This window comes from Loxodonta africana, chromosome 16, assembly GCF_030014295.1.
Source record: "Loxodonta africana isolate mLoxAfr1 chromosome 16, mLoxAfr1.hap2, whole genome shotgun sequence".
NCBI lineage: Eukaryota > Metazoa > Chordata > Mammalia > Proboscidea > Elephantidae > Loxodonta > Loxodonta africana.
In genome coordinates, this window is record NC_087357.1 from 10,040,754 (window position 1) to 10,067,407 (window position 26,654).

General features: G+C 53.0%; 2 protein-coding genes across 6 annotated transcripts in view; both read left to right on the top strand.

The window, feature by feature from the left end:
- Window positions 1–13,279, top strand: part of UROS (uroporphyrinogen III synthase) — a 29,612-nt gene extending 16,333 nt beyond the window's left edge. For 2 of the 5 annotated variants that reach the window (XM_010599232.3, XM_064269194.1), the window contains exons 6-10: window positions 2,296–2,370; window positions 6,762–6,842; window positions 9,233–9,318; window positions 10,203–10,301; window positions 12,839–13,279. In XM_010599232.3, coding sequence (XP_010597534.1) covers window positions 2,296–2,370; window positions 6,762–6,842; window positions 9,233–9,318; window positions 10,203–10,301; window positions 12,839–12,976 — 479 coding nt within the window. In that variant the 3' untranslated portion in view covers window positions 12,977–13,279. Of the gene's footprint in view, window positions 1–2,295; window positions 2,371–6,637; window positions 6,843–9,232; window positions 9,319–10,202; window positions 10,302–12,838 lie in introns of those variants that run through there. The other 3 variants (XM_064269195.1, XM_064269196.1, XM_064269197.1) reach the window with 3 other exon arrangements.
- A 116-nt stretch (window positions 13,280–13,395) lies between these two features.
- MMP21 (matrix metallopeptidase 21) lies at window positions 13,396–26,597 on the top strand. Its single transcript, XM_023559817.2, has 7 exons — window positions 13,396–15,813; window positions 16,511–17,129; window positions 18,700–18,839; window positions 19,098–19,239; window positions 20,615–20,872; window positions 23,290–23,462; window positions 23,768–26,597. Exons 1-7 carry the CDS (start codon window positions 15,511–15,513, stop codon window positions 24,065–24,067), a joined length of 1,935 nt encoding a protein of 644 aa, XP_023415585.2. The 5' UTR covers window positions 13,396–15,510; the 3' UTR covers window positions 24,068–26,597.
- The last annotated feature ends 57 nt before the right edge of the window (window positions 26,598–26,654 follow it).

Genomic DNA, 26,654 nt, shown 5'->3' on the forward strand with positions numbered 1-26,654 from the left:
TTCTGAGATGACATAACAAAAGGAGGGCTGTCTTTATGGATCCAGGGAAGAGGCATTGCATGAGCTCTGAGGTTTCTGCTCCTCCTAAGCTTCAGCAGGAGCCTGCAGAGTTAGAGGAAGCTGAGCGCTGACAGCCAGGAGGAGCCAGGCCCAGTGTATCAGTCACCTTTGCTACGTAACAACTACCCCAGCACCCAGTAGCTGGAGACAACAGAGATTATCTCACAGTTTCTGGGGGTTGGAAACCTGGGAGTGGCTCCATGGATCCCTCTGCTCAGGGTCTCTCACTGGCTGCAGTCACCTTGAGGCCTGGCGGGGGGCATGTCTGCTTCCAGGATCACTCAGTGGCTGCTGGCAGGACTCAGAAGACCCACTTCTCAGCCCACTCATGTGGGTTCTCAACAGGGCTGTCTCACGACATGCAGCTGGCTTCCCTGATGGCAAGACAGGTCGAGAGAGCCAGAGAGAACACCCAAGACAGAGCCACGGGCCTTCTGTAACCAAATCTTGGAAGTGGCATTCCATCACTTCTGCCATGTTGTTTGTTCGGATTGCATCAATAAGTCCAGCCCACACCCCGGGGGAGGGGGCGACATAAGGGCGTGAACACCAGGGACTACTGGGGTTACTTCAGAGGCTACCATGACACCCAGGAGCCCTCGGGTCAAGCTACAGCCAGAAGCTGCCCCTGGCCCCCTCCAGGACCAGGTCAGGACCGTTGGACGTTTGAAGCAAAGAGAAAAGGTAGAAGGTAAAAGCCTAGGAAACTGGATCCATTGGGGCAGTCATTGTCTGAACCCCTCAAATATAAAAAATATTCTGTCAGGTTTATCTAGGATCAGCTTGGTGTATTTAACACAGTTTGAATAATTTGAAGTTTCAGTGTCGGCCATTACTCAGGGAAGGACCTTAAGACAGGCTTGCCCTGAACTGAGTGCTGCGTGAAGTGCGTGTACCGGCGCTGGGGCAGAGCCGGCCTCTGTATGCTTGGTTCAGGCTTGGCTCTGCCACTTAGGGGCTGAGACCTCAGACCAAACGTTTATTGAGAGCTTCTTGTGGACAAGACAGACGCAGTCCCTGCCCTGCTCAGCGCCTCAGCGCCTCAGCTCCTTGTCTCTAAAGGCAGGAATAGCCCCCACTGTGTCGCTTGCAGCACGCACGTGGTCAGGCTCCAATGAGCAGGGGCTTGCTGAGAGAACAGGAAGGCCATTCAGCAGAGTTTGTGCTCCAGGTGTGGGAAAAGTGCCTCTCAATATCAGGGTAAAGTACCATGGTCACCCAGCCGTGGTTCCCCAGTTCAGTTCCTGGGAGCGGTTCAGGGTTCCCTGGCGCTTTTAGACACTTCTAACTTGGACCAAGAAGCCCTGGTGGCTCAGCAGTTAAAGTGCCTGGCTGCTAACTGAAAGGTCAGAGGTTTGAAACCACCAGCGGCTCTGTGGGAGAAAGATATGTCAGTCTGGTTCCATAACGATTTACAGCTTTGGAAACCCTATGGGGCAGTTCTCCTGTGTCCTATACAGTTGCTATGAGTTGGAATCAACTCTATGGTAGTGGGTTTGGTTTGGCTTTTGAACTTGCACCAGGGAGGCCCAGCCTGGGCTGGATCTGCAGCCTGAGCTAGGGCTTTGTTCCTGACACAGTTGACAGCAGCGTGTGGCCCTCCTCTTTGACTTAGCCCGTGTTAGTGACCCATAGTTAGAGCTGGCAGTGTCTACACTGAGGGTCAGTGTGTTCTGAGCCAGTCTCTCAGGAGGGAGAGCCTGAATGGAATGCCCAGAGTGCCTCTCTTCAGAAAGCTCCATTTTCCTGAGAGAAGAGGGCGGAGCAAGTGCTGACTGAGGGGCCGGCCCTTCACCATCCCTGGCCTCTGCAGAGCAACCGGCCTCTTCAGGATATGCGGGGAGCCGGGGTTGTATGGTCCTGCTCAGCTAGTGAAGGGGCGTGTCACAGAAGTGCAGGATGCCTGTTGGCATGACACGTGGCCCCTCCTCCCCCTTCAGTCTGGCCCTGTCAGCCACCTTTGTGAATGGGGGCTCGCCTCCCTAACAAAGTCAAGACTTTCTCATGCAGACCCTGGAGAAGGGTGTAGACAGACCCCTGTGCGTGCTCACCATCTCCTGGCTGACTGACAAGCCACAGACCAGGGAAGGGTGAGGCTGGGACCCGGCACCTTGATGATCCTACACTGGCCTTCAGGAGAGGGCTGCCTGTGTATTTGCGTGGTAGAGAACCACATGTGAGCAAAAGGACTCCCCAAACCGTGTAAGGAAATAACATTTCTTTGTTGTTTTCCAGTGAGGAAAATTGGCCTGGATACAGAAGGAGAAAAATGTGGAAATGCAGAGAAGCTCGCAGAATACATTTGTTCCAGTAAGTAGAAGAGCGCCCAAATGAAGCCATTTATTTTTGTTTGTTGATCTCACAGCCACTGGTTAAAGGGGAAAGAATGTGTTCCCTCTGCGATCTCCGTGATGATATTGATGGGTGTGCAGTGTGTAAGCCACCTCTGGGACGTTAGTCTGCTTGAATTTGTGGAGGTTTGTACTTGTTTGCACCTGGTGGTGCAGTGGATAAAGCACTGGACTGCTAACTGAAATGTCTGTGGTTCGAAACTGCCAGCGGCTCTGCAGGAAAAAGGTGTGGCAGTCTGGTTCCTGAGAGATTTACAGCCTTGGAAACCCTATGGGGCAGTTCTACTCCGTCCTGTAGGGTCGCTATGAGTCAGAATTGATGGCAGTGAGTTTGGGTGGGGATTATTTGGGAACCCCTGGATGTTGCAAACAATTAATATGCTCAGCTGCCAGCTGAAAATTAAGAGGTTTGAGTCCACCAGAGACACCTTGGAAGAAAGGACTGGTGATCTACTTCCGAAAAATCAGCCATTGAAAACCCTATGGAACAGACATGGGGTTGCCCTGAGTCAGGTTCGACTCGATGGCAACTCGTTACTTTTTTTTTCACTTGGTATACTTGGTTGAAGGTCCTTGGGTAGCGCGAATGGTTTGCACTACTAGCCAAAGGAGCCTTGGTGGTGCAGTGGTTAAGAGCTCAGCTGCTAACTAAAAAGGTCAGCAGTTTGAATCTACCAGCCACTCTTTGGAAATCCTGTGGGGCTGTTCTACTCTGACCTGTAAGGTTGCTATGAGTCAGAATCTGCTCAACAGCCATGGATTTTATGGGTCTAACCAAAAGGTTGGCAGTTCAAACCCACCCAGTGGCACTATGGAAGAAAGGCCTGGCAATCTGCTTCCATAAAGATTACAGCCAAGAAGACCCTATGGAGTAGTTCTACTCTGTAACACACAGGTTCACCATGAGTCAGAATCCACTTATGGCGACCCCTTGTGTAGGATTAAATTTTAGAGTTTTCGAAGAATAATTATTGGTTATATGGTGGGAAGACAGTTCCTTAACTGAATAGGTGGCTCCAGCTGTGCTTGCAATTGATGTATCTGTTCTGGAAGGGGATGGAAAGGAACTGTATGGGCCATTCCTTATTACGAGGTTCAGACCAGCAAGCTAGCGTTCCTTCTTTGCAAACAGAAAGCAGAAACAGATCAATGTCACATCTGAATTATGACATTGATACTTCAGTGAAATGAATCCCGGCTTGGCAAGGTAAATACTCACATATTCCACCCTTATCTTGGAGGACACTGGCCTGTATTCTTTGCAGAGCCTTTGTTATTCCCGCTCATTTATTGCCAGCATGTCTTTCAGTCCTAACAAATCTTCAGTTCAATTAGAATATCCAAATGGAAATCCATGTTGACTGCTAATAAGGTACTCCTCCTTGGTCTTACCGAGGCATTGATTCTCTCCCTCAGTAAACTCTGAAGCTCAACTTTAAAAGTGAAGAGTCTGCCTCTGATGCTTGGAGTAAACAGCTTGATTCATAGTTCTTGCTTATTTATTTAACAAACCTTCACTTAGTGCTGTGTGACAGGTCCTATTCTGTCAGCTCATTTAATGGGATCACGCAGTGTTCCGACAGACAGTCACCTGCCTTCCCTGGACAGCTCCTCTAGAGAAAAGTAGCTAAAGTTAAATGGTGAAAGGTAGAAGACAGTTATAACTTTTTAAAAAGGAGAGAGGGACAAGGGCAGACGGACTGTGCTGCAGTTTATTTGCGATGGCCGCCAGGGCTTGGAGCTAGGCAGCTGTGTCCACCCGAGGGCTCTGCACCCTCCCAGCCTGGTGTTGGGCTCGTCCCAGTTTCTCCCAATCAGCCTCCTTGTCCTAATGATCTGCAGTGAAGTGCCCACTGCCCGCGCTCTGCTGGCTTCTGAGGGAGCGAAATCTTTGCAGACCTGGACATGGTTACAGTCCTGCAGACATGCACGTGCTCCCCTGGTGATATCTGACAAAAGTCTCGTTATTTTCGTGACCTACGGTGACTATTGAGCCCCCACCTGGCTGCATACGATCCCGTGATTGTCATCACCAGGGTTCATCTTCAGCCCTGACAACCCAGCTGTCCAGCCCTCCTCCCTGGGAAAGCAGTGGACACCTTTTTGGTGTCAGGCTGGAGCCCCTGCTGGCTGCTCTCCTTTCTGTCATCCTGGGACACCTCTCTCCTCTGCAGAATCAGCCAGTCTTAAGCATTGCATTGACCTATTGTGGTTGCAGATAAGCCCACAGGCGTTAAGCTTATCCCATAAAGGAATGGGCTCTTTGCCCTTGGATTCCTGGAGGGGGGTAGTTCCCACGAAGTCTAGTCTCCATAGATCTGCCCTCCATAGCAAAGGAGGGTTCAGCCAGGACATGTTGAAAAGTCGTCGTCTTTTATGCTGGCAACAAGTCCATATCGATTTCAACTCCTGGAGACCCCAGGTGTGTCAGAGTAGAACTGTGCTCCCTAGGGTTTTCAGGGGCTGATTTTTGGAAGTAAATCTCCAGGCCTTTCTTCCGAGGCACTACCCAGGGACTCCTTTATGCTGATAGGGCAGGGCTTTTCCTTCTGGGACCCGCTGGGCATGGTGGAGCAGTGATAAAAAGGCCCACTCCTGCCTTGGGGGGCCCACAGAAGTTCAGCGCAGCCTGTGGGGGAAGGTAGTATCCTAAGCAGGGCTTCCGAGCTCTCTAACAGTGACCTGTAACGGGAGGATGAAAGCAAGCAGCTCAGCACTGTGCTGACCTTCAGAAGACGTGCCACCAGGGGGAGGTACCTTCTCGTACACCCCAGGGGAGGGGGTGTGCTTTTGAAAAGTTTGGCCCCTGGCTTTCCTGCTGGATTCCCACAGCTGTCCCAGAGCAGGGGCTGTGAAGGGCCCATGGGGGCAGCTAGAATCCTGCACCCCCAACCCAACACACACGGACCCCTGCCCTCTGGAGCTTGTTGAGTGAGGCCCCCACCCATCACACACACAGACCCCCAGGGGCCCCCGCACTCTGGAGCTGGTGGTGAGCGAGGCCTGGTTAGACAATGGCACTGAGCAGCTCTAGAATCTGTCTGCAGGGCTGGCACCCCCAGGGCATGGAAAGCATTCCCTCACACTGGGAAAGAGAAGCCAGCGGCATCTGCATTTAAAATTTCCAGACTTGTTACCTTCTTTTCTCTCTGCACTAATATTTGCAGAGCAGTTCAAAGAAAACATTCACCAATGTGTAGTTACTTAATAACTGAAATGAAGTAGCCTACAGTTACCCTCCTGCTTAGATGCTGCTTCATGGAGACGGTGCTGGACGGGAAGAGCTTGCTTTGCGTCTTCCTCTGATTGCAATCACCAGAGAAGGTGTCTTCAGCTGAGGGATGTGGGCAAATGCCTAACATCTGTGTATGACCAGCACTGGTTAGAATTTCCTGCCTCCGATGGAGAGAAGGGAAACCCTGGTGGCGTAGTAGTTAAGTGCTACAGCTGTTAACCAAGAAGTTGGCAGTTCAGATCCGCCAGCGGCTCCTTAGAAACTCTATAGTGCAGTTCTACTCTGTCCTATAGGGTCGCTACAAGTCGGAATCGACTTGACAGCAGTGGGTTTTTTGGTTTGGGTGGAGAGACGTAAGGGATAAACAGGTCTGTTCTACTGAAGTGCCTTGTTTTCATTCACATTTGGGGAAGACTGGCATCCAACCACCCAGCAGTTTTGTTGGATGATGATGTTGCAGGTTGGCTAATTCACCTTCTGTCTTCACTATTCTCCAAGGAGCCTAGGGCCAGAAATACCTCCAGGTCTTCCCAGAGGAAATGGGGCCAGAGCTGAGCTCATAGCCTTGGGGCGCTGGGTGCCTGGCTAGACCGTTAGAGAGCAGGGTGCCCGCTGTCATCTGTGCTGAGGCGGCCCCACAGCCATCTCTCTGGCTGCCATTTCCTGGCTGCCTCAAGAGCACACCCCCACCCCAGGGTCTTCTCTGGAGGTAGGAATGTTTGCTCAGGTGCTGACCCCGGGACTGTCCTTTAGCTTCCCGACTCTAGCTCAGGTGACTGCTGCTCGGAAGCCACTTCAGGGTGGGAGGGACTGAAGGAGCATGGGTGCAGCAGTCCCCATCAGAACACGCGGTACCGTTCCGGGTGCAGCAGCTCACGTCTGAGCAAGGTACTGTTCCGGGTGCAGCAGCCTGCTTCTGAGAGCCTAGTACTGTTCTCTAAGCACTTAAACCCACGTTGCCTCTTATGTTCCTCTTATAACAACCCTTCAGGCTGGAAGCACTTCCCATTTTACAGATGCTGAGACTGAGACCTAAGGAACCCTGGGCTGCTTGGTCTCCCAGGAGCTGTCCTCTCCCAGGCTGTTTATCACAGAGTCTGGTGCTTCGCCCACAGGGGAGTCACCAGCGCTGCCTCTTCTGTTTCCCTGTGGAACCCTCAAAGGCGAGATCCTGCCGAAAATGCTTAAGGACCAAGGTGACTGGATGCGTCGGCTCGTGGGCACTGCCACCCTCACGGTTTTGGGATCCACCAGGGACAGAAGTGGTCAGCTGCAGAGTCCACACAGGCCAGGCCTGGGGTGGGCGATCCCCACGTGGAGCCAGGGTGCAGCTGTGCCTCCCCTGTGGTGGATCTGCTCTCTTCAGCCTGTCTGGCCCCAGCTGGAACACGAGCGTGTCCCCGCACCTCCACCAGGATGGTGGCTGGTGGTCATGCCCTGGGGCAGGTAACGGGGTGACAGACCACAGCGTTTGGTCCTCTGTAACTGAGCACATTCCCACACGCAGACGAAACTCCGAGGATAGAGCTGAGCCTGTAACAGCCTGCAGAGTCCTCAGCCCACCCCTCACCACCCCCAGGCTCGCTCCAGAAACCTCTGGTGCACTCAGCCCATCCACTCCTTCCCTGGGGCTGCCTCAACAAAAGGCCACACGCTGGGGTGGTGGCGGCCGGGGAGGGGGGTGGTCCTAAAAGCAACAGGAGTGTATCCTCTCACAGTTCTGGAGGCCAGGAGTCCAAAATCAAGGTGTCAGCAGGGCCGTGGTCCCTCTGACGGCTCTTAGGGAGGCTCGTTCCCTGCCTCTTCCAGCTTCTGGCGTTGCTGGCAGTTCTTGGCTTGCAGCTGCATCACTCCAGTCTCTGCCCCCCGTCTGCATGTGGCCATCTTCCCTGTGGGTATCTGTGTGTCCCCTTCTCCCAGAAGTATTGGATTAGGACCCACCCTACTCCACTGTGACCTCGTGTGAACTAATGCCATCTTCAGTGACCCCATATCCAAGGTCACATTCAGCAGTGGTTAAGAGCTCGGCAGCTAACCTAAAGGTCAGCAGTTCAAATCCACCAACTGCTCCTTGGAACCCTATGCGACGGTTCAACTCTGTCCTGTCGGGTCGCTATAAGTTGGAATCGACTCGACAGCGGTAGGTTTGGTTCAGGTTATTCAATCCACTACAATCACGTGCACCCCTTTTCCTGTCACAGTTGGCCTGGGAGCACGGGGTGACTAGTGGTTGGGAGTAGGAACTTTAGGGCGATACAAATCGAATTTGAATTCTCCCTCTGCTGTTATTAGCTGTGTGAACTAGGGCAAGTCCCATAATCTGTGTGTCAGTAGCATTGTCTGTGAAATGGGTATAATCATCATGGTACCCACCTCACAGAGTCATCGTGAGGTTATGTAGCATGACGCCTGGCTCTCAGAAAGCAAGCGGTTCACGGGCTCTTAAACTGTTACCCTTCTTAGGTTCTCCCCTGTTCTTCTGAGCCTCTCACAGTCCACGTGAAGAACATTAGCCAGGATGGTCAGACCTGGTAACTTTCCACTCTTACTTTAAATGGAACAAGATCGATCTCTTCTACTAGTATCACCTGTATCATCTTATCTTCTAAATGCTACCAGCAACAAGGAAGGGCCAGGGAGGTTAGGTAGTAAGATATAGCAAGATCGTTAGCCTTTTGGAACCAAAACTACCAGGAGAAAACAAAAGAGAAAGCATGGTTCTGGGTATCTGTAAAGAGACATATAGGAATCAGAGGTTTGGCACTTGGCTTTTTCCTTAGATTTGGGTATGAAATGGTGACAGGCTAAAAACATCCCGCTGCTTCTGAGTGGTCTTCCTTCCTGTCCTGTTTCATTTTCTCAAGCCTGAGGTCTCCCCACCTGGTGTAGGTCCGTTTACTCCATGGCTGCCCCCGGTAAATCCACAGATGGGTGGCATGTTAGTTACTTCCATGCCCCTCCTTCATCACCAGCCTGAAACCCCCTGGAATGGTCAGAGTCTGAGTAGAATGGGAAGGAACAGGCCCTGGGGACTGTCAGCCCACAGGGGTGGCTGATCCAGGAGCACAAATCAGAGCTGGGATGCAGCTGGAGCCCATGGCTGAGGCCAACATGCCCCTCTCTGGACACTCGCCCTGAACCTGTGTGCCCTGAACCTGGTTTCCTAGCGTGGGCTGCCAGGGCCAAGGTGTCGGGACCCCAGGTGTGCACTCAGCCGCCTGCTTTGGCCTTGGGCTTAAGAAGCTCCCTCAGAGCTCTGAACACAGGCACTCCTTGCCCTCAGCATGGGATTCTGCACAGACAGGATTCATGTTGTTGAGGCAAGCGACTGCTCTGTGTGGGCAGGCCACACCCACATGAACTCAGGAACAGATGATTTCTGAGGTCGTGATGAAGACAACGGTGCCGGGACCCTTGGCCCTCATCCACCATCACAGCCTTCTCCCATGGCTCACTCTGGGCTGCGGGGCTGGGTTCTCCCTGTGCTACATTGGGATGTCTCCACTGGCTATGATCAGTGGGGGCGGGAGCATCCATTGCGTCCCCAGGGCAATAAAGTCTGTTTCCCGGTTTCCATTGTGTCCAGGGATCCCCATGGAAAGCATAACTGTCTATCAGAAGATCCCACATCCAGGAATCCAAGGGAACCTGAAGAGCTACTTCTCCAAGCAGGTGTGTGGTGGTCCTGGGGTGCCCCATGGGGTGGGCACCCCGGGGCAGATGGGCGCAAGATGCGTAGACAGGTTCTCAGTGCAGTTGCCCAGATGCCAGCTGTGTGGCTTTGAGGGAGCAGGTAACCTCCGTGGGGCTCTACTCTCTATCTGTGAAATGGGACTGTCCTGTCTAGTGAGGTGGTTATGAGGATTCACACAGAGGATTAGCGGGCCCTTTACCTGGCATCCGAGGTACCGTAAGCCCGAGGTGCACTGTGGCCTGGCTGCTGTTGTTGGGGTTCTTCACGGGATGTGGGGCTTCGGAGGAGCTGCGGAGGCCAATGGTGGGCCTACTGGGGAGGGGGCCTGCGGTGCCCCCCAGGAGTCTGGACCGAATTTGGTAGGCCGTGGGGGACCTTTGGAGGCTCTGGCACTGGAAGGTCTTACTGAAGGACAGGCCAAATGCAGAAAGGCCGTCCGTTAGGTCTGTCTGCTCTATTTCTGGAAGGTGTGGAGAGTGGCCAGGGAGCCAGACGGGCCTACACCTTGGCTGACCAGTGCCACGCTGGCCTCAGGAGCTGGAGGCCTTGCCCAGTCTGCTGGGCATGTGGCATCCACAGTGGTGTTCTCTGGCCTGGGGGGCTGGCACAGTGACCCAGGAGCAGTGCCCGCCTCCTGCTCACACCTGCTCTTTTAGCCAGTCCTTTCTGAAATTCTGTCTCATCAGAGCAGAGAGTGGTACCATCTCCTGAAATGCTCCTGTTGTAACCCCCCTGGGCTGGCTGTCAGGAGCCACCCTCTGCCACAGCCCCTGTGCATGAGACTGATTGGGACGGGGGTAGAGGAGCTGTTCTCTCCCCAGCCTTGCAGCAAGGGATGGGTCTTCTTCTCTCATCACTACAGGGTGTCCCAGCCAGCATCACATTTTTCAGTCCCTCGGGCCTGGCATATGGCCTCCAGCATATCCAGGAGTTATCTGGTGACCACATCAATCAAATCAAGGTGAGCACGTGGTGGCCTTGTTGGTCATTTGCAGATTTTTTTATCTTAATATTAATTGTCCATGTAAAATCAAAGGCCCCTGACCTAGCAGACGCCCTCATGGCAGCTTGTAGAGTTGAAACGTGCTGGGCTCCTGGATCCACAAGCCTACGTTTAAAGCCCAACAGCTCCACTTCTGGGCTGGTGCCCTTGGGCAAGTTACTAAACCTCTCTGAGCCTGTTTCCTTGTTTGTAACATGAGGATGAGTACCCTTTGTGGCCTTATAGACACGTATGTGGTATTTGTTGCTTGAGCTCTCCCCATTGTGCCTAAGAAAGCATTGCCTAATCCAGAGTCATGAAGATTTATACCTGTGCTTTCTTCTAAGAGTTTTATGCTTTTAGCTCTCACGTTTAAGTCTTTGAGCTCTTTTGAGTTAACCTTTGCATATGGTGTGAGGTAGGGATCCAACTTTGTTCTTTTCTTATGGAGTTTCTTAAGGAGTGGCAGTGTGGGGACCGTGGGAGCTTGGGCCCTGTGTCCCATTCTGACTTGCCCCAGAGGGAGAAGCATGAGGCCCACAGCATCCTGAGATTGCACACAGATGGGGTATCTTGCTATCTCTGCTCCCACCTTGCTTGGTTCCCACATTCTGGGGAGGGAGAGTGCAGGGAGTTGCTGAGTGAGGGCCCACCTTCCTCACCTTCACAGCCCTCCTCCAAGCAGGTGCACCCTTGTTATCCTGAGCAGGGAGGAGGGGGAATATCGTCTCTGCCAGAGCTGCTTATCATCTCCCCTAGTCCCCCACAACCCCTGACAGCCAAGGGCAATCGTGCCTCTTTTACAGATAAGGAAACAGACTCAGAGAGATTCAGTGACTTGTAATAGCAGCTAGTAAGTGGCAGAGTCAGGACAAAACGTCATGCTCAGTCCAAGGCGAGGCTTTGGCCGTGACCGTGGTCAGCGGGCAGCATCCAGGGATGAGGCCCACACCTCCAGGCATTCTAACCTGGGGTGATGAGAGGACAGGGGCAGCAGCTGACATCCACTGAGTCATACCTGTGCCAGGTGGTTACACATATCACCGCATTTCGTCCTCACAGCAGCCCACGAAGACAGTGCCGTGAACCTTTCTGTGTTATGGATTAGGAAATAGAGGCTCACGGGGGCGGGTCATTTGCCAAGGCCACTGTCCCATGAGTGCTGGCTGGTGCTCCAGAGCCCTGGTCTGGGCTGTGCTTTCCCGTCACACTCGGCAACACCCAGAGCCCCTTTCAGGCTGTCTGGGCTCCACCTGGTCCAGAACACAGAGCGGAACTGTCTGCAGCTCAGGTTTGCCAGGATGGCAGAACACAGTTCCGTCCCCCTCGAGTCCCTCCCCTCCAAGGTGCAGCCTCCTGACCTGAGCTGTGGGGACAGGTGTGATCTCTCTCAGGATGATAAACACAAAACCAAACCAGTTGTCCTCTAGTCAGCTCCAATTCATGGTGACCCGTGTGTGTCAGAGTAGAGCTGTGCTCCACAGGGTTCTCCATGGCTGAGTTTCTCAGAAGTAGGTCACCAGGCCTTCCTTCGGAACTACCTCTCTGTGGGTTTGAACCACCAACCCTCTGGTTAACACCCAAGCACATGGCCGTTTGCATCACCCAGGGACTACCTAGCCATTGTCATCAAGTTGATTCCAATTCATGGTGACCCCGTATGTCAGAGTAGAACTGCTCTATAGGGTTTTTTGTTTGTTTGTTTATTTTGTTGTTGTTGAGAATACACACAGCAAAACATACACCAATTCAGCAGTTTCTGCATGTACAATTCAGTGACACTGATGACATTTTCCAAGTTCTACACTGTCCTCACCCTCCTTCTCTGAGCTCTTCCTCCCCCACTGACATAAACTCACTGCCCCCTAAGGTTCCTGTCTCATTTTTTGAGTTGTTGTTGTCGATTTGATCCTATATAGATAGATCTTAAATGAGTACAGTGCTCAAGGCAGACATTCTTTACTGGTTAAGCTAAATTATTGTTTGGTTTTAGGAAGACTTCAGAGGATATTTTTGGTGTAAGGTTTAAAGATTATCTCAGGGCAATAGTTTCAGGGGTTCATCCAGCCTCCGTGGCTCCAGAAAGTTTGGAGTCCATGAGAATTTGAAATTCTGTCCTGCATTTTCCCCCTTTTGATCAGGATTCTTTTATAGAATCTTAGACTCCATAGGGTTTTCAAGACTGTGGCCTTTCAGAAGCAGATTACGAGTCCTTTTTCCGAGGTGCCTTTGGGTGATTTTGAACCACCAACCTATTGGTTAGTACTCGAACGCATAACCATTTGCACTACCCAGAGACTCAATGGCCAGGCTATACAAAGGTATTCTGCAAACTCTAAGGCCCAAGTAGAGTTAGGTGGTGTTCACATTTTATAAGTAAGTGCATGTCACTTACTTATTATGAGTGAAGCCCCAGAGGGAAGGCTGAGTGATGGACCCTACTCCCACTTGTCCTCTTGCACCCCTTTGCCCTTCTGGGCACACTGAGGCCTCTGTTCTCTCTTCTGTCCTTGCAGTTTGCAGCCATCGGCCCCACCACGGCACGCGCTCTGGTTGCCCAAGGCCTACCCGTGAGCTGCACCGCAGAGAGCCCCACGCCAGGAGCCCTGGCCGCGGGCATCCGGAAGGCGCTCCAGGCCCACAGCTGCTGCTGATTGGTCCCCTGGCACCCTGGGCTCTCTCAGCCTTCCTGGGCCAGCTCCTCCATGCTGCCCCCTTGGGATGGAGCAAGGCACTGGGCAGAAAGCAAGTGTCTAACACCTGCCTCGAGCCTGAGTGGAACCACCTCGGGACCAGGGCCAGGAAGAGACCTGGGGCTGGCAGCAGGCCTGCGTGCATGTGACATCTTTCCATGGAGGCCCACTCGGACCCTCACCCAGGTGCTTGCTGGCTGCCAGGCCCTGAGAAAGCACCCTCAGCCTGGGAAAGAGACCCAATAAACCACACAACGCTGCGCACGTGTGCGTGATTGAGGCTGTGCGTTGCTTTCAGTGTGGAGTTGTGTTAGGAGGAAACAGATGGGCCTCAATCTGACAGTGAGGGACCTGGTAACAAACCAAAGCCACTGCCGTCAAGTCGATTCCAACTCATAACGACCCTGTAGGACAGAGTAGAACTGCCCCTTAGGGTTTCTGAGGAGTGGCTGGTAGATTGGAACTGCTGGCCTTTAGGTTGGCAGCTGAGCTCTGACCCGCTGCGCTACCAAGATTCCAACAAACCTGGTGTGATGATAAGATTTGCTGCTAATGGGGCAGTATTAATCATCCTGTAAGCAAGACCTTGGAGTTCCTGCTCTGTGAGCCATGGACGCTTGTAATTCAAATGCAGGCTTCCCCTCAGGAGTAAAAATGCACTGGGACCAGTGATCTTCCTGGGCATCTTACTGTCCTAGAGGAGCCACACCTCGAGTGCATCCCTGTAGAAACCCCGGCCCCAAACCTGACTTCCCCTTCTTGAACATCGGCCAGGATGTGAGCTGGTTGAGGGAAACCTGAGTCTGTATGTTAATACTGAGCAAGCCGGGGAGGAGAGACCACCGTGGGAGGGGTGGGAAGGTCAGCGCCGGGGCGTCTTACCAGGGCACACCTGCAGCCCCAGCTCTGTACAGGGCTGTAGTGGCTGACCACCACTCCTCATCCCGGCCCTGAGGAGGGGACCGCACCACAGTTCCCATCTTTCTGGGGAAGAAACAGTCTCAAGAGGTTAGGGTCACACAGCTAGTGAGAGACAAGCCAGAACAGGTTTCAAAAGGCCTTCTGAGATCCAGCTTGTGGGCCTAGGTGGTGGGACTGCCACTTCCTATCAAATCCACATCAGCAGAGAAGCAGGCCATGGTGGTCATTAGACCTCCAGTCTCCGGGTGACCGGGACAGAGCTCCTGCACAGAGGGACGGTAACGACCACCCATCTGTCCGAGGTCATTTTCTGAATACCAGGCAGATCCATCCCACAGGCTTCCTTCTGACTTGAAAGCCAGACCCTTTCCTCAGGCTCAGCCAGAGTGCCCTACACAGATACAGAACCAGCCTCTCCAGGATCCCTGTTCCCTCATTCTGCCTTTATTGTGGGCCCTCGGCCTCCATCTGCCATTTTCCCTCCTAAATCCAGTTTATTTCCTCAAAAGCCAGTTTAGCTGGATTGAGCGGTCTGGTCCATCAAACACGCTGAGCCTTGAGAGTCCACCGCACCCTGAGGCTGAGTAAGAACTGAGGGGAAGCATGCTGCGAGAGAAAAGCAGACGGTCCAAATGGGAAGCCCTCTTCCCTGGGAACAGTGGTCTGGCACTGTGTGAGGCCAGCTGCACAGTGAAGTGGACAAGGCCTTCGAAAAAGGGCGGTGTGGTCGTTCTCCAGTGGGCATTGGGTGACAGGAGGACCTGGCATGGAGAACTCTGAGAGCTTGTGAGAACAGGGCTGCCCAAGCCACTGGGGATGACAGCCACCAGGAATGTGAGTGGGTGACATAGGGAAATGCATGGACCTGAAAGGACCTGGGCACTCAGCTGAGGTCGGACGAACCCTGGACTGGAGGAGGAGGTCTGGGGAGAGAGTAGTGATCCGCCTCCTGGCCTGAGCAGCCGCCATCGGGGATTTATGTGCAATCACACACACCCGTCTGTGTGTGCACACGATGTGTGTATCTGCAAGAATGCTCACCAGAATGGTACCACCTGACTCGTAGGATTTTCCCCTTTGTTCTCAGTACATTTTAAACTTAACATTATGTACATTGGTCAGGTATTTATAAAGAGAAATAAAAACAAGAGGAATGAATGCCAGAGAAACAAACTAGAAATCCTCAAACCCTCTCTAACAAACAAAAACTCTCAAACCATGAATAAACTAGTGGTCATGGTGTCCAAATTCCAGGTCCGGTTCTGAGGTGCACGTCGCTAGTGAGGTTTTCGGCCTCCGCTAAAGAGTGGGTGGAAGTTTGCTGTGACTCCGCAGCTTGCCGACGCAGCAAACTTCCTCATGTGAGTGTCTCCACCAGCCTGGAACCCACAAGTGTTTGTTTGCAAGTCTGAGATGCAGTTATCCAAGGACGGCAAACACAGGAGGCCGAGGAGCGAGGGAGTTCTCAAGCCAACGAGAAAAGTGGCACTGGGGACTTCAAAGCCTAGCACCTCCCGGGGCGTGCGATGTGGCCACTGCGGAGCCGGTGAGCACACTTCAGGGCTGGGTGAGAAATGGTGGGACTCTCAGCACCCAACCTCACCCCCCACCCCGTGACTGCTCATAAAAGCCCCCTCAGGCCCTGCTCTGTAAGGAGGGGAGACAGGGACGAAGCAGGGGCAGGGGGGGCAGGGTCCCTCTGGTCAGTTTGGGCCATGCACGCTGCCTCCATCTTCCGTCCGACTCTGCTGCTCTGCTGGCTGGCTGCCCCCCAGCCCGCACACCCCGAGATCCTTTTCCACAGCCGGGACCACTCGGACCTGGAGCCATCCTTCCTGCGTCAGGCCCAGCCCATCGCCAACCCCCGCACCGCTCAGGTAGGAGAAGCCCTGAGGAACTCCAGAGCCCACGTGTAAATATGTACACCATGCACAATGAACAGAACATAACGTGCACATGTGTGCATGTGTGCGCACACACACACACACACACTTTAAGGAATCTTATGTTATAGACCTATGCTGGGGATCCGTGGCAATCTGGCCCTCTTGTTCCTTCATACAGAGTTACTGAGCGCCTCCCATGTGCAGAGCACACTCTGCCCCGGAGAACTCCCAGCTGCTACAAGAGACCCACACGGCTGCGTGTGCCAGCCGGGCAGAGAGGCGGGAGGCAGGCTCAGCCCCGCCAGTCCTGAGCTCCGCAGGCTCTAGGAAAGGCTGCTTTCGTGGATGATGGTGTGCCGTAAACCGACACCCTGGTATTTAAGTAACCGGCAGCCCAGGGGTCGGCCTCTAGGAAGTGATCAGTGACCCCTGCACAGGAACCACAGCGTGTGATGTAGTGGCCAAGGCACTGACCCGATGGCATCTGTTGGCCTTTGGGCTGAGACCCCGGGATGCCCACCAGAGGGAGCAGGGAGAGAAGGCTCCCAGGCAGAGGGTGCTGCGCAAAGCCCACAGCGTGTTGGGGGACAGGAGGAGGCCCGCAGGGGACAGGAGGACAGAGCCGGTTGTCCCGGGTGTGTGTGGTGGGAGGCGCTGAGGGGCTACCACCCAGGCCTTCTCTCTGTAGCGCTTCCTGGCCAAGTACGGCTGGATTGCGGTCCCCCGACCCGGAGACCCAGGGCCCAGCGCCTTCGCCGAAGCCATGCGTGCCTTCCAGAGCGCCAACCAGCTGCCAGCCACCGGGGTGCTGGATGTGGCCACGCTGCGGGCCATGAACAGACCGCGTTGCGGCGTCCCTGACCACCGGGGAACCCCCGACCCCCGCGGCACCTCGGATCTCCAAACCATCCCCAAGCCCCGCAGTGGTCCTGATCCCCAAGGTGCCTTCGACCCCCGTGGAGCCCTTGATCTCCGCGGCGCCCCCGGCCCCCAGAGTGACCCCCATCCCCGCAGCGCACAGACCCCGCCGGCCCGGGCCCGAGCTAAGCGCTTCCTGCAGCTGCTCCGCCCCCTGCTCGGCTGGGAGGAGGCCTCCAGGGACAGCGGTGCCACCAGGGCCTTCTCCAAAAGGATCCTCAAGTGGAGGCTTGTGGGGGAGGGGTACAGCAGCCAGCTGCCCGCAGACGAACAGAGGTACATCTTCAGACTGGCCTTCCGGATGTGGAGTGAGGTGACGCCGCTGGCCTTCCAGGAGGACCTGACCGGCCCCGCTGCCCAGGTTGACGTCAAGCTGGGCTTTGGAAGAGGTAGGAGGGCGCTGGGCATAAGCCCGTCATTGCCAGGACTCTGCAGGCCACCTCCTCTCTGTGCTTCCTGAGTGTGGGGCCCCAAGGGCACAATGAGAGCTCCGTAACAATGTGGGGTTCCTGTATGAGTCCATGTAGCGTATTGTGGGGTCCCTGTAGGGGTCCATGTAGCACAGTGTGGGGTCCATGTACACACTGCGGGGTCCATGCAGCAAAATGTGGGGCCCGTGTAGGGGTCGGTGCAGCACAATACGGGGTCCGTGTAGCACAGTACGGGGTCCATATAGTATACAGTGGGGTCCGTGTAGCCTACAGTGGGGTCCGTGTAGCGTACAGTGGGGTCCGTGTAGCATACGGGGGGGTCCGTGTAGCATACGGTGTGGTCTGTGGCATACGGTGGGGTCTGTGTAGCCTACGGTGGGGTCCGTGTAGCATACAGGGGGGTCCGTGTAGCATATGGTGGGGTCCGTGTAGCATATGGTGGGGTCCGTGTAGCATACAGTGGGGTCCATATAGCATACAGTGGGGTCTGTGTAGCCTACAGTGGGGTCCGTGTAGCATACAGGGTGTCCATATAGCATACAGTGGGGTCCGTGTAGCATACAGGGGGTCCATATAGCATACAGTGGGGTCTGTGTAGCATACGGTGGGGTCTGTGTAACATACAGGGGGTCCGTGTAGCATACGGTGGGGTCTGTGTAGCATACAGGGGGTCCGTGTAGCATACAGTGGGGTCCATATAGCATACAGTGGGGTCTGTGTAGCCTACAGTGGGGTCCGTGTAGCATACGCTGGGATCTGTGTGGCATACGGTGGGGTCTGTGTAGCATACAGTGGGGTCCGTGTAGCATACAGTGGGGTCCATATAGCATAATGGTGGAGCCCATCAAGCACCTGCTCGGTCAGGCTGACGTAGGTGAACCCCACCTGTGCTTGTCTTAACCCCAGGCCCTTGCAGCACAGTAGGATAATCCCACCCTGCTGGCCTGCTCTGAGGTGACATCAGGCAGTGCACCCACACACTGTAGGCTGTGTCAAGTCGATCCTGACTCCATGTGTTTCAGAGTAGAAGTATGCTCCATAGGGTTTTCAATGGCTGTCATCTTTCAGAAGCAGATCACCAGACCTTTCTTCCAAGGCACCTCTGGCTAGACTCAAACTGCCAACCTTTTCAGTTAGCAGTTACCTGCACCACCCAGGGACTCCTGACCATGGGTAGCACCCCTTTATGTCGTGACCTACTCAGAGATGGGGATCCAGCTCCTACCTTCCTGTCTCCTCCGTAAGGCCTCTTTGAGGTCACCCTCCCCACCCCCCCATCTCTCTGATCCCACAGCACTTGGTAGGAGGCTGTCTGTAGCCCAGCCGTTATCAGCACTCTGTCTCCTGTACTGTCACACAGGGCATTTGACCCAGAAGCTGGGCAGGGCAGCCACACGCACCCGCCGTTCACCGGGGCAGACAGAGATACTGGGTGGTTCCTGCTGCTGCGTCAGTATTCTGGTGCCAGGGAGGTGAGGGGCCAGTGTGGTGGGCACTCCCGATTCACCCGGCCACCTCTCGCTTGCAGGTCGCCACCTGGGGTGTCCGCGGGTTTTCGATGGGAGCGGGCAGGAGTTTGCCCACGCCTGGCGCCTAGGCGATGTTCACTTTGATGACGATGAGCACTTCACGCCTCCCACCAGTGACACCGGCATCAGCCTTCTCAAAGTGAGAGTCCCAGACTGCCTGTGCTGAGAGACAAAGGGCAGCACAAATTCAGCCCCAGTCCAGAACACCACAGCTTTTCCAGTCAGGTGTCCACGTCCATCTGAGGAAGGCAGTCGGCTCTGCTGACGGCTCCCTTTCTCCTTAATTAGCACAGCTCTTCTTGGAGCACAGGCCTCCTCGCGATGGGCCAGTCCCCATGGACACCGACAGCCTGGGCCGGGCCGGGCCTAGCACTCATGGCTTGTGTCCCATTTGCAGGTGGCCGTCCATGAAATTGGCCATGTCCTGGGCTTGCCTCACACCTACAGGACAGGATCAGTAATGCAGCCGAATTATATTCCCCAGGAGCCTGCATTTGAGCTGGACTGGTCAGACAGAAAGGCCATTCAAAAGCTATATGGTAAGCCTGCTCCACGCAAGATCATCCCAGAGCGCAAGGGAACACCCAGCAGGACCCCACCCATTCCTTACTGGGAGGCGGGTCCCCAAAGAGCACAAAATGGTACAACTCTGCCGTCACCCACAAGTCACTGCCTTCCGGCTCCATGATGCTAACTCTCTTAGTTGAAAGTGGCCATGCCCATAATGGTCTGACAGAGACTGGAGGAACCCCTGAAAGTATGGCCCCCCGGACGCTCTGTTAACCCAGATCTAAAACCATTCCCAAAGCCCATCCTTCAGACATAGGTAAGACGGGACTCTAAAACAAACAAAAAAATCCACGTGAGGAGTGTGCTTCTTAGTTCAACCGGATACATGAGAACAAATGGGCGGCTCCTGTCTGGAGGCAGGATGAGAAGGCAGGAAGGGACAAGAACTGGTCAAATGGACACGGGGAGCCCGGGGTGGAAAGGGAGAGTGTGCTGTCACATTGTGGGGATTCCAGCTAATGTCACATAACAGTCTGTGTATAAATTTTTGTATGAGAAATTAGCGAGCTGTAAACTTTCACCTAAAAGCACAATTAAAAAAAAAAAAATGAAGTGTTCATGCCCCATCGGCAGCCACAAGTGGATGCTCCCTCCTGGACTCCCTCCCCTACCTGCCACACTGCATGCAAACAGGGTTCTCACCCGAATGGCCACTGTGCCGTGGTGACCGGCAGGAGCTCTGTGGACTGGAGGCCACCCCCCACAGGAAGTAGATCAGTGTATCCTTGCCGGATAAGCTACTGTCTACTTGAGTGTTCCCACCAAAGACCTCGTGGTTAATGATTTAATGAAAGTGAAGAGCGACTTAGCACAGAGGCTGAGGAGCGCAAAGCACCTCCAGTTTTCCACTTTAAGCCACTCACAGGGACCATCCCCAAGTCTGCCCTACTTAAATCCCCGGTCCTGACACTCAGCATCCTTGGAAACAACAGAAGCTAGGACACATTTATTTCCACCCCCCCACCCCCCCGCCCCACCAGTGGAAAGCTTGCTCTTGGGAGTGCCCAGAACCAAACTTCTCCCCGGTAATGAAGTCAGACGGCCATCAAGAGGCATCAGCTGCGTCTGGGGTGATTGTACGACTCAGCATCCAAACCGAGGCACCTTTGAGAGGGACTGGGAGCACTGACAATAACGAAGCCAGAGTGACCCTGTGAGCGGAGACTGTTAGGGCACCCAGGCCACTCCAGCTCCACTCAGCTCAGCAGGAAGGCTGCTTCTGGTCTTGTACAAAGTCTTGCTTTAAGGTTTTGGTACAAAACTCCAGCTTTACAACTGCCTCTACTCAAGTCACACATGTGACTTACACCGTGTGACAAGCAGCCACATTTTTTTCTTTTTCAGGTACCTGTGAAGGCTCATTCGATACTGCGTTTGACTGGATTCGCAAAGAGAGAAACCAATACGGAGAACTGTTGGTGAGGTTTAGCACGTATTTTTTCCGCAACAGCTGGTACTGGCTTTATGAAAATCGAAACAACAGGACACGCTATGGGGATCCTATCCACATCCTCATGGGCTGGCACGGGATCCCAGCGCAGAACATCGATGCTTTTGTCCACATCTGGACGTGGAGAAGAGATGAACGCTATTTTTTTAAAGGTAAACAGTCTGTGGGAGCCCGATTTCTGTTTTCAGCAAATGCACTCGGAATAAATGTTTGGAGCCCCTACCATGGAATCTATTGTAATGCTCCTGTAATTAATTACTCGCTAATTCCTGCCCGCTCCAGCGGACTGCCAGCTCCCTGAGAACAGGGACTGTGTTGTATCACCTGATCTTTTAAAGAAGGCACTTGACACACCGAATGATGAAAGAATGAATGAATGAATCATGCTAAGCACTGAGGTGTTGCCAAAAGTTTAATCTGGTTCTGGAGGAGAAAAAACAAAACAAAAACCGTGGACGCTGTACCAGCAGCAGAAGTGTGTTTTCAAGGGGTAGACTGAGCAAATGAGGCCGTCACTGCTGCCTGGAATCCCGTGCTGGGCCACCAGGAGTCAGGCCTTGACCTAGACTTGAAGGATGGGTAGTCTGGAGTGGCCAAAAAAGGGAAGGGGAGTGGGGGGTGTGTGTGGACGGGGGTGGGGTATGATGGCCAGAGACAGGAAGCAGGAGCAAAGCCAGAGGTCTGGAGTGACAAAGGCCCGTTGGTTGACAGTTGACCAAATCCAGGTGTGGCAGGAGATTCACGTGGTTTGAGGTTAGCTTGGAAAAACAGGACTATGGAGAGCCTCAAATGCTGGTCAGGGGCTGGGGGCCACCCAGCAGATAGCAAGGGATCAGGGCGGTTTCTGAGCAGCGAAGTTCAGTGCTTTGCTGGAAAGGCAGAAGCTGGGGTGGAGGGAACGGGAAGGGAGGGTGGTGGTGGAACGCAGAGGGGTCTACCTGGGCTCTGCACCAGTTCACACGGGCATGCTGCCTTTGCAGGAGCAGAGAGCACAGGGCCCAGCCACAGACATGACTCCGTCCTTCCCCGTCCCCCGTCCACTCTGCGTGAATCCCAGTAACAGAACCACCCTGCTTTAAATTACTCAGTTAACAAGGCAAGAGCCAAACTGAAAGAACTTTATATGCAAATCTCGCCATAGAAACTGGTGGATAAACTTGATCTTCATTTCCCTTCCCATGATGCAAGGGAAGAATTACTTCAGTTACACAAAGAAACTGCCTCAGGGTGGACTTTTCTAGTTTAGGTCTTTCAGGTTTGCAAGCGTATCTTTCTGTGTTTGAACAAGTCCTGAACTGTAGGGTTTGTCTTGGCAACATTCAAAGAAACGAAATTTTAGAATTAGGTAATTCATGGGTGATGGCTGCCCCACAGCTGTGTTCCATTCTTGGAACTTCAAAAACATCTGAAATTTAATTTGCTGTGAATAAATTCAAAAAATATTCCAGTTAGAGTGAGCTGTACCCCTTAACTGGACGTGCGTCATGTTGTCTTAATGGTGAGCCTTTCCGGACATGGTGAGCACTCGGCTGCCGAGGAACCTGACAGCTTCAGATGTTCTGCGAGCTGTGAACACAAAAAGATCTAACTCCGTGGATTTATTCTGATGTACGCTGACAATATGCCAAATAGGCAGGGTTAGGAACCAATAAGGGAAACCTAGAAGAATCCCCCGTTGTCTCAGAGCATGAAATTAGCATTTGGACCTCACAATGGAATGGAACAGCTAGGATTTCACAGGACTGTGGGTAAAAAGTCCACTGGCTGGAATTTCAGAGTGCTGGTTGCATCCCTGCCTCAGCGAGGCTGTGTGTACATGGGCGAGTCACTTCAGCCATCTTTTCTCCAGCTGCTTTCTTTGCAAATGGGAAGGGGAGGTGGTGGAGCCGGGTGATTCTAAAATACTGGGAAAGGGTAAAAAAGTATCCTGATTTCTTCATAAAATACGAGCTTGCCGTCAGGTCGATTCCAACTCATAATGACCCTGCAGGACAGGGTAGAACTGCCCCCAGAGGGTTTCCAAGGCTGTAATCTTTATGGAAGCAGACTGCCACATACTGCCCCTGTGGAGCAGCTGGTGGGTCAGCAGCCCAACATTTCAACCACTGTGGCACCAGGGCTCCTTTTCTACTGAAAAGGATAGGATAGAAAAATGAATCAGGGCAACCCATTTAGGCCATTAAAATGTAAAAGGAAGATCTTTACAGTATAAAAAAAATAAGGGAAGACAAAAAAACATAAAATACTTAGGGGAAAAAGACCACATTTTTTTGTTGCTTTTGATGAGAGCCAACACAAAGCTCATGGGTCGGGGCGCACTCACTGTGACAGGCAACCAGCGCTCTAACTGCGGCAAGGACGTGGGGTCAAAGCCAGAAGTCATTCAAGATCTGGGTGGATCATTAGTTTGAGTGGAGGCCTCACCAGATTCTGAAAGTCCTGCTTTTTCTTGGAATCATAGCAAAACGCATTCTAACCTGATTGGTTGGGACCTGTACTGAAAGCTGTCCTCTCAGTCGCTTCCTGTGGTTTAACAAGCCTCACGAAGTCTTTCTTGGTTGGCTCTCAGGAAATCAGTACTGGCGGTATGACAGTGACAAGGATCAGGCCCACACAGAAGATGAACAAGGAGACCGCTACCCCAAATTGATTTCAGAAGGGTTTCCTGGAATCCCAAGTCCCCTGGACACTGCCTTTTATGACCGACGGAAGCGACTGATTTACTTCTTCAAGGGGTCCTTGGTAAGTTGGAAGCTTTCCAGCCTAGGGCTGCTTCTGCCATCCGAAGTGACACTTGCTAGATGACCACGTTCTTAGTTAAAAGCTGCTCTTATTTTGCTCAAACTGGGGACCCTCAGATACTGCAGCCCTGTGGGGCAATGGCAGATTGTTCATTACGTACAGGAAAGTTTTAAGAACTTCAAGTCTAAAGGCTTTGGTGCAAAGCCACAGATTTATTTACCTCATGGCTATAATCTGACCTAAAAAAAAAAAAAAAATCAGTGATTTTCAGAAAAGCCAGTCTTACTTCCTAATCTGCTTTGCAGGTGTTTGCATTTGATGTCAACAGAAATCAAGTACTTAATTCTTATCCAAAGAAGATTATTGACGTTTTCCCGGCAACAGCTTCACAAAACCATCCTTTCAGAAACATAGATTCAGCTTATTACTCATACGCACACAACTCTGTTTTCCTTTTCAAAGGCAACGTGTACTGGAAAGTAGTTAATGACAGGGACAAACAGCACAACTCTTGGCTGCCTTCTAACGGATTATTTCCCAAAGAGTCGATCTCAGGGAAGTGGTTTGACATCTGCGATGTCCACACGTCCACGCTAGGCATGTAAAGAGAGCGAGAGGAAGATGGAGACAGTCACAGGGTTTCTCTTTTACACAGAAAACCAACCAGCTTTTTAGTGACTGAAGTGAACACGGTTCCCTAAGTTAAAACCCAAGAGAAAAAGCATTCTTTAGAATTTTAAAATACTTTATTTAAAAAACCAATTTTTCAGTCAAAAAATAACTTACAAAATAATTCTACTGACTTTTTAGGAGAGGTAAAACAAAAGCCTCCTGAGGAGCTCTGCCCTGCCTCCCCCCCCCCCACTTTGGGGCTCCGTGGCCGTGGTCCCAATGCTGCCCCCTCCCCAGTTTCAGGAGTAGGTAGGGGGACAGACATAGCCAGGGGGTGCAACCAGGGAAGGAGAGGTCACCCCCTAGGCGCATGGAAAAATTTTACTGAGCTCAGCATTTCAGGATTCAGTGGGCAAGTGGACAGAACCCAGAGGAACTACACTCCCAAGTCCCTGTCACGACAATTCTTTTCCTCCCAGCTGACTGTACAAAAGGTGCTCTCTGTCTTGGTCTCCCCAGCTGCGTCAGAGAGGCAGGGGAGACGACTGGGCCCTTCCTAGTTAAAGACACTAAAATCGCTAGTGTGTCCTGACCAAAGTCAAACCCCGTGAACGTCGCCTCCTCACTGGAGCCCGCTGGGTCCACTCCGTGTCTCGTGGTGTTTGCACACAGGCTGTGTCCCCTTTCTGGCCCACTACGCTTCGTTTCCTGTCCTTCCTCCTGCAGAGCAGCAGACGCGCCACGTGACAACTTCTTTACGCCTTGAAAGCTAAACCACCAAAACCAGACCCTCGAGCTAGCTGGACTGTTTAGTTTTGCTAGATCGGCTCTAGCTAGCGTTAGATCAGTAGATCTAGGCTAGGGTTACGTGCCTTTAATCTTTACACAATCTGGCTATCGCATCTTAACACAAGCGAAAATCAACAAGAAAAGCAATGTTGTGTAATGATGGGGGCAGAATCTGGGTGATGACGTTAACAGAGCTTCAGTAGTCTCCACAATCAAGCCACACTCTATTTTCTTCTAAAGGAACAGCTAAAATGGGGCACTCTAAGAAGCTTTACTTAAAAAGGACCGTCATATTCTTTGCAGAAACACTTTCATGTTAGTGCTCTGACAAGGGCAGTTCACTAGCAGTTATATTTTCTAGCTTAAAAACAAACCTGCCCCTTGACTGAAAGGCAGTTCAGCTAGAGAGAGGCTAGGAGACAGACACCCTGGCATCCCAACTCCAGCTCACTCCCACCGAAGCAGGAAGATTCTTTCTGAATTAATGAAGCCAAGAGGTGGAACCAGTGGCAAATGGCTGGTTATTGTCCGTGTGCCTGCTGCTGGGGAAGCAGCAGGACCCCAGCCCTGACACCAGATGCGACTGGCTGCACAACCACTTACAATGACTCATTTTTGCAAATGGATACAACTCTGTCCCAAGGCCAGTGCGACTAAGCAAACAACAGGGAGGGGGACAAATGGCAAGGACAGATCTGCCAAGTGATGGCAGATGCTAACTCGGTGTCAGTGAAAACACCTGAGTGATCTCTGTAAGACAGACAGCAGCATGCACAACTAGCGCGGCTGAAAACCAAGTTTATCCCAGACTGTTTCCACTACAGCTCTGGTTCCTTCAAGGAAGCACAGCTGGCGAGGGGAGGGCCGACAGCGAGGAGAGGCCGCAGGCAGACGGAAGGGAGCCCCAGCGCGCCAGCCTGCATGCAGGTCCACAGCACACCTGAAAGCAGTGTAAGCCCTTGCCTACCCAGGTTCGTGCACATAAACCATCAACCCTGATAAAGCAGAAGAGATTTGATTTATACGTACCTCATCTTTCCTAATGAAGACAGGGCAAAAGAAGCCTGTACACTGCAGAGAGCAGAGCACATCTACACGCAGCTGGACAGGCACACGGCTGCAGTGCGCGTGTCTACACACAGCTGGGCAGGCACACGGCTGCACTGAGCATGTCCACACGCAGCTGGACAAATGCCACGTGGCTACAGTGAGCACGTCTACACACAGCTTTACAGGGACATGGCTGCAGTGAGCAGGTCTACATGCAGCTGGACAGGCACACAGCTGCAGTCAGCACGTCTACACGCAGCTGGGCAGGCACACAGCTGCACTGAGCATGTCTACACGCAGCTGGACAAATGCCACGTGGCTACAGTGAGCACGTCTACACACAGCTTTACAGGGACATGGCTGCAGCAAGCACATCTACACACAGTTTAACAGGCACATGGCTGCAGTGAGCACGTCTACACGCAGCTGGACAGGCACACAGCTGCAGTCAGCACGTCTACACGCAGCTGGGCAGGCACACAGCTGCAGTCAGCACGTCTACACGCAGCTGGGCAGGCACACAGCTGCAGTCAGCACGTCTACACGCAGCTGGGCAGGCACACAGCTGCACTGAGCATGTCTACATGCAGCTGGACAAATGCCATGTGGCTACAGTGAGCACGTCTACACACAGCTTTACAGGGACATGGCTGCAGTGAGCAGGTCTACACGCAGCTGGACAGGCACATGGCTACAGTGAGCAGGTCTACACGCAGCTGGACAGGTGCCACATGGCTGCAG